This window comes from Cricetulus griseus, chromosome 5 (genome assembly GCF_003668045.3).
Source record: "Cricetulus griseus strain 17A/GY chromosome 5, alternate assembly CriGri-PICRH-1.0, whole genome shotgun sequence".
NCBI lineage: Eukaryota > Metazoa > Chordata > Mammalia > Rodentia > Cricetidae > Cricetulus > Cricetulus griseus.
Window position 1 is genome coordinate 76,134,238 of NC_048598.1, and position 10,559 is coordinate 76,144,796.

Here is a 10,559-nt window from a genome sequence, read left to right on the forward strand (position 1 = left end):
AGAAGGAAGGAACTCCTACAAGTTGTCCTCTGACCTCTGTTAAATTTTTGTTTAAATTAGATATAAAGAAGAAGGGGTGCAAGATGAGACACAAGATGAGACATATTAGACATATTAACCAGTTTGTTATAGGCCTGGCCGAGTAGGGAGACTAAGAGAGAAGAGAAACAGGGTAAATGTCTGACTGCCATGGCTGGTCACCATAGAGAGAGAGAGAAGAGAAGCAGAAGCTGACAGAGAAGAGGAGAAGAGTAGAGAGTGTACAGAAAGAAGTGTAGAGAGAGTATAAATGGGTAGGGATCTGTCTTTTAAAGGGGTCCTCTGTACCTGTGTGCAGACTTAGTTCCCATGGAACCCTGGGCTGACCAGGGTACTGCCTGTTCCACCAGGTAACAGGGGCAGAGCAGCTTAATGCCTGAACCTTTCAATCCCACTTTTACTTATTATTTTAAAAAGGTGGGGGTGTTGGACATGGCAGAATAAGGAATAAGGGTGTCGAATTCTCAATACTGCTTCCTGCTGATGTGGGGGGCACTGAGCATCTTTGGGGGACCTGAGAAGGTTGGGGTGCTGCCAAGTCCTGGGGTAGCTGGTTGTTTCATCGAAGTCCAGGCTGTATGGAACTCCCTGGCACCTCTTAGACCTGGCAAGATGTTGGCAGAGCAGAGGACAAGATTAAGTTTAGAAAAAAATTTTTTTTCTTAGGTCCTGTCACTTGAGGGGAAGATTGTAAGATGAGGAAAGGGTTCCTGAGGAGTCCCAACATGAGGGAAGGGATTCCTGGGACCAGGGAAGGATTGAATAACTAGAGTGAATCTGACCTGTTTGTTTGGATCCAAATTCAGCTCCCTGGAAGTTACAAGAATCCTTATAGTTTTTGGAAAAATAAGTATTAGACAAATTAGCAGCATATATTGTTAGAAGCAACTTGGCAGAAAGCATTACCATTTTAAAACTGACAGATATTTTTTAGGACAATGAAAAGCATCTTAATCTTGACCTTGTAGTTATGATCCTATAGTGGTATTGTAGAACTTTACTATGAACAGTAGCATGAGAAATAGAGAAATCAGGAACATATTTCATTTTTTTTAATGTCTCAGATCACTTTACCATCACTTAGGGCTTTTTATCCTCAGACCTTCATAACTTTAATTCATACACCTTATATTACCATCTTAGACTTTCCATCCTCAGACCTTCGTAACTATATTCCCATACCTTCATACATTTTACACTTTCCTATCTTCACATAGATAAACCCCAAAATACCTGTTCCTGAAATCTGTTTTGCTTTAAGCTGGCAAGACTACCAGTTATCAAAAGCATCAGAGTTCTTGAGAAGGATAAGATTTTGCCTGAATTAATGATTAAAGAATAACAGAGACTTGCCAGCAGGCTGCATGGACAGCCACCCCCAAAGTCCTCCATCCATAGTAGCGGGCTACAGGACACCTGCCTTCCTGCCAATAACCTTTTGACCTGTGGATTATGGACTACAGGAAGGCTCCCTACCGTTGGCCCAAGCAACACAGGAAAGTTGATTCCACTGTCCTCTTGTCCAAGGTCTGGAGTACTTTGTAGCAGTTGAGGTGAAGGGCAGGGTTGCTCAGTGACTAGCGTTGTCACTGACTCGAGATGAAGTTTCTTCAGTGCTCATCAGTCTTCTTGGAGGAAATGGGGTAGGGCCAGCAGCTGGCCTATCTCTCTGTTATAAAAAGCTTTTTAACAAAAGATTTTAAATGCCATGTTCTCTAGATCTCTGAGCATTTGAGGGCTGTTTGTCTGTTTAGTATTTCAGCAGTCAAAAGTTTGACTTTAGTTAGGAAAAAATCCCTTTTTGTAATTAAAAAAAAAGCTGTACCTTTGTAAACAGCTTACAGGATGAACTGAATGGTATAAATATTTTGTTAATTTGAAATAAGCCTTTATGATTTTAAACTTTCATCATCATTTAAAGATACATAGCAATTTAGAAATATGAGACTTGGCACAGTTTAATTTAAGTTGTATATAGAGTTAGATAAGTATAAAGTTAAATTTAAATTACATGTACAGAGACAAGCAGGACTGGTTAAGAGTAAAAGGGGGAACCAGAATGTAATCTCTGATCTGTACATTGTAGTAAACAGACATGAGATTTAAAGGGACAGAGTAGACTTAAACAGAGGGCCCTGGAAAGACACAGTATTCTGTAAACAAGCCATGAGCAACAGAACCAGTGAAAGAAGATATCACAGACAAAAATAAAATAAAATAAAAAGCAAAAAGATCTGGCAGCCAGGTTTGCTGGCACAGGCCGATGGAGTGGGTGTGCCTACAGGTAGGTCACATGGCCAAAATGGAGGCCCCCAGGTTAGCCCACATGGCCAAGATGGTGGCGACCATAAGCCGCTTTTTTGTCTGTTTACCCACCTGTTGGCTGCAACCAGAAAGGTTCCTCTATGCATTTTCCATGGGTGAGGCACATGGAAAAAACAGCATAAAGCTCCTCTCCAGATACCCTTCAGCCCGTGTATGCCAGGGGCCTGGCTCCGAAGGGGACACAACTGTCCTGAAACAAAAAGGACCCAGTGGTCCGAACTGAAAAAGCAAAAAAGCACCAGTCCTGGAGCGGATCCCAAACCTGAACCTCGGAAAATTCAAGGGAGGTCTTACCAGATTTTAGCTAACAGGCAGATGAGTGGGTTCCAAAGATGGTTAGTTGGAAAAGCAGCGCACGCGCATACAGTTTTTCAAAGTATGACCAGATGATTCTCTGGATTTCCTCTGTGTCTGTTATGTCTCCCTTTTCATTCCTAATTTTATTAATTTGCATGTTCACTCTCTGCTATTTGGTAAGTTTGGATAAAGGTTTGTCTATCTTGTTGATCTTCTCAAAGAACCAACTCTTTGTTTCATTGATTCTTTGTATTGTTCTCCTATTTTCCACTTTATTGATTTCAGCCCTCAATTTTATTATTTCCTGGTGTCTACTCCTCCAGGGTATATTGGCTTCTTTGTGTTCTAGAGCTTTCAACTGTGCTGTTAATTCTCTACTGTGATTATTCTCCTGTTTCTTCATGTGGGCACTTAGCGCTATGAATTTTCCTCTTAGCACTGCTTTCAAAGTGTCCCATAAGTTTGGGTATGTTGTGTCTGCATTCTCATTGAATTCTAGGAAATCTTTAATTTCTTTTTTATTTCTTCCTGGACCCAGGAATTGTGCAATTGGGCATTACTTAATTTCCATGAGTTTGTAGGTTTTCTGCAATTTGTGTTGTTGTTGAATTCTAACTTCAAATCGTGATGACCTGATAAGATACAGGGGGTTATTTTAATTTTTTTGTAACTGTTGAGGTTTGCTATGTTGCCAAAAATGTGGTCAATTTTAGAGAAGGTTCCATGTGGCACTGAAAAGAAGGTATATTGTTTTGTGTTCGGATGGAATGTCCTATAGATGTCTGTTAAGCCCAATTGGGCCATAACTTCTGTTAGTTCCTTTGTTTCTTTGTTAAGTTTCTGTCTGCTATTTCTGTCCAGTGGTGAGACGTCTCCCACTATAAGTGTGTAAGATTTTATGTGTGATTTGAGTTTTAGTAATGTTTCTTTTATGAACGTGGATGCTTTTGTATTTGGGGCATAAATGTTCAGAAATGAGACTTCATCCTGATGGATTTCTTCTGTGATGAGTAGGAAGTGACCTCCTTCATCTCTTTTGATTGATTTTAGTTTAAAGTCCAATTTGTTGGATATTAGGATTGCTACTGCTGCTTTTTTCTTAAGTCTATTGGAAAATCTTTTCCAACCTTTAATTCTTAGGTACTGTCTGTCTTTGAAGTTGAGGTGTGTTTCTTTTATGCAGCAGAAGAATGGATTCTGTCTTCTTATCAATTCTGCTAACCTGTGTTTTTATGGGCAAGTTAAGACCATTAATATTTAGGGATATTAATGACCATTGATTGTTCATTCTTGTTTGTTTTGGATTTGGTGGTGGTGGTGAAATTATGTGTGGGTTTCCATCCCTTTTTACTTTTGGCTGTTGGTAAAGTGGGATTATCTATTGCCTGTATTTTTCTGGTTGTAGTTAACTTCCTTGGGTTGCAGTTTTCCTTCCAGAACTTTCTGTAGAGCTGGATTGGTGGATATGTATTGTTTGAATCTGGTTTTGTCATGGAGTATCTTGTTTTCTCAATCTATATTGATTGAAAGCTTTGCTGGGTATAGTAGTCTGGGCTGGCATCCGTGGTCTCTTAGTGTAGGTAGAATATCTATCTAGGACCTTCTGGCTTTCAGAGTTTCCATGGAAAAGTCAGGTGTAATTCTGATAGGTTTGCCTTTATATGTCACTTGGCCTTTTTCCTTTGCTGCTCTTAAAATTTTCTCTTTATTCTGTATGTTTGGGGTTTTGATTATTATGTGGTGAGAAGACCTTAATTTTTTTTTTTGATCCAGTCTATTTGGTGTTCTGTAGGCTTCTTGTACTTTCATTGGCATGTCTTTCTTTAGGTTGGGAAAGCTTCCTTCTATGATTTTGTTGAATATGTTTTCTGGGCCTTTGAGTTGGATTTCTTCACCTTCTTCTATACCTATTATTCTTAGGTTTGGTCTTTTCACAGTATCCCGTATTTCCTGGATATTTTGTGTTAGGGATTTGTTGGACTTAAGATTTTCTTTGGTAGATGAGTCAATTTCTCCTAGTGTATCTTCAACTCCTGAGATTCTCTCTTCCATCTCTTGTATTCTGTTGGTTATGCTCGTGTCTGCAGTTCCTGATCTTTTATCCAGCTTTTCTATTTCCAGCATTCCTTCAGATTGTGCTTTCTTTATTGTCTCTATTGCAGTTTTTAGGTCTTGAAGTATTTCCTTGACAGATTTGTTGATATCTTCTATTTTTTGCCTTGTTTTTTCTTCCATTTCTTTAAGGGATTTTCTCATATCCTCTTTGCGGCCCTCTATCATTTTCATGAAGATGATTTAGGGTCATTCTCTTCTGCTTCATCTGCATTGTGATGTTCTGGTCTTGCTGGTGTATGGTCCCTAGTCTCCAGTGGTGTCATATTGATTTTTCTGTTGTTGAATGTGCTTTTATATTGTCTTCTTCCCATCCTTTTTTCTGGTGGGTGCTGCAGGAGTCTCTTCCTCTCCTGGCGGGTATGGGACCAACATTCCCTTCTGGTAGATGCAAACAGTTCTAATACTGTGATGTCTGTCCTCTTCTCCTGGATGGAGGCAGTACTGTTATTGGAGCTTTGGCAGTCTCTGGGTGTGCTGGAACCGGATGGCTGAGTTCAGATCCCGTGAGTCAGGTGTCCCCGATTAGGGCCAGGGAACTGGAACCAGAAGTCTAGAAACCAATTTTTTCTATGCTATTTTAAATTCAAATCATGCTCTAGTTTTTCACACTAAGTACAAACCTCCCATCTAATTCCTTAGAATCCTTAGTCTCTTCCCACAGTTCCTGCCCAAGCCTCATATTTTTACACATAGAGAAAATATTCAAGTGTATGTCATTATTTTCTGTGCATGCATTTTGTCACCAATTAAGGACATTCACAAAAATATTAGGTATTATCATTAAGTGCAATTTTTACTCATCAAAAACTTTCAATCTGTTGTTGTGAGCTTTCTTGGGCAGTCAGTAATCTCTTGGTGCACAGATGACAATACACCATCAGTGCCACCACCCTTGAATAAACTGGGGTTTATTTTGCAGTGGTGTCAAACTGTCACTGTGTCACTGTTCACCAGCTGTAACAAAGCACACCAGGAAAAAAAATCAATAGCACTTCAACAGCTGAAACATCAACACACTTCCTGGAAAATGTTTTCAGTTACAAAGATAAACAGTTCAATGGGATTATCTCTCTCTCTCCTTTAAACCCCAATGAACACACCTGGGGGGGGGGAATGCCTTTGTTGGAATAAAATTTTATCTAAACCCCCAAACACATCTAACAATGTGGCACTTCTTTGGTAACACATTGAACTATATACAACATCACCACTCATTCCTCCTCTTCCATAAAAACCACTGGCTCTGGAAAAAATCACAAGTACCCCTCTAATTAAAAGTCTTTTTGAAGAATCTGACGTTACTGGACCTGAAAGGGTCATTTATGCTTTTGAAAAATTTTTATTAATTTTTGAGAATTTCATTAATTGTATCCTAATCATATTCACCCCTAAACTCCTCCTAGATCTACCCACATTCCCACCCCACTCCCAATTTTGTGTCCCTTTTAAAATAAATAAATACCTAACCACTCCAATTTGTGCCATCCAGATACTCGAGTGTGAAGCTATCCACAAGATCAGGGTTAACCTACCAGGAGCCAAACACCAAAAATTATCAATGTCCAAAGCTCCTCAGTTAGATTTGGAGTCTGATAAACGCCTTCCCACAATGCTCTTAGCTTTTGAAAGAGGCATAAAAAGACAATTACTTTTTGCTTACACCTACCTCATGCATCTACATTCCTTATTTGTCAACATATAGTTGTATTTATAGTAAAATCCTATTAAGATGCTCATGCAAGAGGGCAGAACTTCTACCTTCCTATAGTGTCACCTACATGAGATTTTTAGATTACAGTAAGTGTATACTAAAGTCATTAATCTATAAGCAGGGTGCGTGATCTGATCCACAGCGCAGCAGGGCACCGTACTTTGTGTTATGTTAGTGGGATTTCATAGTGGTTTGTCATGTGTCTACATGCATTTTCGGAGCCGCAGGCTTTCTATGAAGCTAGGCAGCTTCTCATGAAATGGACTGAAGAAATACGAAGCCTCATTTGCCCGCGAGTTCTTAATGCAAAAAAGTGGGAGTGAGGATCAGGTGGAACTAGTGAACTCCCTGGGGTCTGAAATCCCCAGAGCTCACCTGGCCGCCACTCTGAGCCCATGTCAATGTCCCCACGTCAATGAAGTGTCCCTGGGGACTGACCCGTGCCTGTTGTTTGTGTTCCCGGCAGTGCTGGTGCTCCTCATCCTGTCCATGAGGCGGCACCGGAAGCAGCCCTACATCATCGACGACGACGAGAACATCCACGAGAACATCGTGCGCTACGACGACGAGGGCGGCGGCGAAGAGGACACGGAGGCCTTCGACATCGCGGCCATGTGGAACCCGCGCGAGGCGCAGGCGGGCGCCGCCCCCAGGACGCGGCAGGACATGCTCCCCGAGATCGAGAGCCTCTCCCGCTACGTGCCTCAGACGTGCGCGGTTAGCAGCACCGTCCACAGCTACGTGCTGGCCAAGCTCTACGAGGCAGACATGGACCTGTGGGCGCCGCCCTTCGACTCCCTGCAGACCTACATGTTCGAGGGCGACGGCTCCGTGGCCGGCTCGCTCAGCTCCCTGCAGTCGGCCACCTCGGACTCGGAGCAGAGTTTCGACTTTCTCACAGACTGGGGACCCCGCTTCCGGAAGCTCGCAGAACTCTACGGGGCGTCGGAGGGGCCCGCGCCCGTGTGGTGATGGAAAGCCCGGAGGCAAGCGCGCATCCAAATCCAGACGTTCTCAAAGGCTGCTTCTCGCGCACGAGGCGAGAAGCAGGAGCAATATTGTGCTGGTCAGTGAGGATGGGAATGAGCGGACCTAGCAGAGCTCTCTCTGGATCAGCTTTACTTGGTTAGACTAAGTTAAATAATCAGACGGAAACCCAGGAAGAAGAGGGCAGAATCTCCAATTACCTTTTCTCAACTTTTTTTTTTTTTCTTCTGACACTGTATTCAAAGGCTTGCAGTATTATAAACGAAAGTTTGGCCTTTTTTTTTTTTCTTTTTTAAAACTATTCACCAAGGCCTTTGACATTTTGCCACCATGAAAAGTCGGGAGATGGTAGTTGAAAGCTGGGAACAAGTCCTATGTAGAATCTATTTTATCTTTATTCTCCATTTCAGGTTGTTTTTCCGGATCACCAGATCTGCAGAAATCAACACACACACACACACACACACACACACACACACACACACACACACACACACACCCCTGAAAAATATTCCTCAGTGAAATTGTGCTACTTGTTCTAAGATGGGTGGTACTTCATTTAACCCTTTTGAGACAAGGTTAAGACTGACTGGGCCTTGCATGGGGGATGGGTGGGAAGGGTGGGAAAAGGAAGAGGCATTGACTTGTGCTCAAGTTTAACACCTGAACCAAGAGTCGGCATTACAGCTAATCCAGTGTCAATGAGTCACAGAGTGCACTGTTTCCTCTCAGCTATTTATGCCCCTGCAAAAGTAAGAAGAAAACCGGAAAAGCTGCCTCTTTTGCACAGTAGATGTCTCTTCCATGTGCCAAATGTGGAGATTAGATGCAACACACGGAAGCCAAATAAAAAGAAGTATCTGATAAAAGCATGGGTTAGAGGGCTTTCCTAATCTGTGTAAAGTCAACCCAAGGGATGTTTACATACTGTAGATAACCTACTTGAACACAACCAGGATTATAGAAAAGAAATGGATGTAAAAGAATTACATGTACAAGTTTTGTATATTTGTTAATAATTTTGTTAATAAATATGATGTACTACATCTCAGTACCTTAGCACTTCTTTTAATAAAAGCTAAATAGAAGGAAAGGTGAACTGCACGTTTGTTTCATTCTTGAGCTCTATGATCCTGGCTTACCCTCAGATTGCCTGGATTGGGACTGATTCATAACACAGAAGCAGTGTCAGAGAAGCATGGGGCTGTGCTGTGCCTTCTGTTTTGATAGCTGACCAGGTTAATGATATAGTTCAAATAGTTAATGTTACATCACAACTTCATTGTTATATCTGAAATAGGCTAAAGGACAATTCAGTATTAATGACACAACCATGAAAGAATTTGACTTGTATTTTTAATTTTGTGTGAGATCATATAGCAACAAAAGGTAAAAATAATGGGTTATTTTCAATTTTATTTTATTGTCAAATCAAATACAAATCAGCTTATTTGTTTTAGAAGAGCTCACAATTCGCCAATTCATCTTTTTCCCCTGTAGTAATTAAGTAGTATATAATATAAGCCTAATTGTATCCTTTATATACATTAGATGTTTGACAAATGCTTAATTAAAATAAGTGGAAAAAATGTGGCAATTACCAATACGGAGCCAGGTAAAATTACAAGGGAATTTATTAGGAAAAAGCCTTACTTACAGAGCGACCTAGCCAGCTGGCAGGGCAGCTGTAAGTACAGCAAGCTGAAGATGAAAGGGAAGAAGGGCCGCCACATGAGCATCCCTCACTCTTAAACCTTCCCTACATCACTCTGACCACGGCCTCGAAGGCGTGGTCAGGCACACCTGTAGCCAGCCCCTAGGTGTCCCCTACACTCTTTCTTTGATATCATGTTACTGAAGAATTATTACACAGTTATTGTTAAAACTCAGAACAAAACAATCTTCTGCTAATCTGGATTATAGCACTGTCTGTTGCATTTTACTATATAACAGAATCAAATGGAGGACTATCTCACCGAACTATCTCACCCAAAGAATTTCTGTTGCAGTAGATGTGAAGCAATTTGCCACTTGTAACAAGTTACCAGGTTAATACTGATACAGCTGATGCAGGGACCACATTTTGAGAATATCTGATATCCTGCTCTGTTTCCCGCCCCCATCTCTCCTTCTCCTTCCCCTCTTCTTCCTCCTCTCCCTTTTCTCTCTCTGTAAAATTTTATTATCATCCCACTTGAGTCCTACCCTATAATCTCATCTGATAACAAAACTCAATGTACAAGAATAGTGATCAAAGACTTAAGAAGTCAAATGAGTCTGCAGCCAGTGGGATGTGATCTTATGCACATCACATGCTATACTAACAGCCCAAGTCTCATCTGCATCTTTTTGTAGATGAACTTTTACTGCCCATGAAAGGCAAGCAACTCTCACTGAGCCTCCTCGAGGGTGAAACGCAACATAAAAATAGATTTAAAAGGCAAGAGAGTAAAACAGAAACCTGTGCCCAAACTAGATTCTCCAGCATACTGATTTTGTGAAGTTGGGCAAATTAACCTCAGTAGCATCCTTCCTTTCTTCCATAAGCTCTGAGGATAATTTTACAACAATTTTACTTTATGTTGCACGATTTACAACTGGGCACAGCTGTTACCTTAACCACAGGGGGTCATCATGCCCCACATCCTGCCAAGTCAGTCCCCATGATAACAGGCATGAAGTGATTAAGCAATCCCCAGTGCCTTCTAGTTCCTGGGAGGATGCTTAATAGTGCAATACAGAAAGTTTGAAAGAAGCCCACACTGGGAGATTCACTGCAGCTCCTATTGTAAGCTGAAAAGAGATTGCAACCCTCCAAATGGATTTGAAACCTCACCTTCTCCTGCCATAGTGAGCCATCCTGCTGCTGCCTCTTACAAGGGGCAGGAAAAGACAATAACTAAGCAGCAGGTGGTATGCTGAGGTTACGCCAGAGAACCATAAAATCATTCTACCATTTCCTTGTTAACGGGTGAATACAGTTGCCTGTGGATGGCATCCTGAGGGAAGCAGGGTCTCTATGAGTCAGCTGATTTCATACTCAATTTAAAACTACAGTCTGGATGAGAATACAAGCAAAGGGTAA

General features: G+C 41.4%; 1 protein-coding gene across 1 annotated transcript in view; it reads left to right on the forward strand.

Moving 5' to 3' along the window:
* Nucleotides 1-7,459, forward strand: part of Cdh20 (cadherin 20) — a 70,203-nt gene extending 62,744 nt beyond the window's left edge. Inside the window, exon 11 of the mRNA XM_027417846.2 lies at nucleotides 6,954-7,459. Within this exon, the coding sequence (XP_027273647.1) occupies nucleotides 6,954-7,459 (506 nt within the window). The remainder of the gene's footprint in view (nucleotides 1-6,953) is intronic.
* Nucleotides 7,460-10,559: the final 3,100 nt, after the last annotated feature.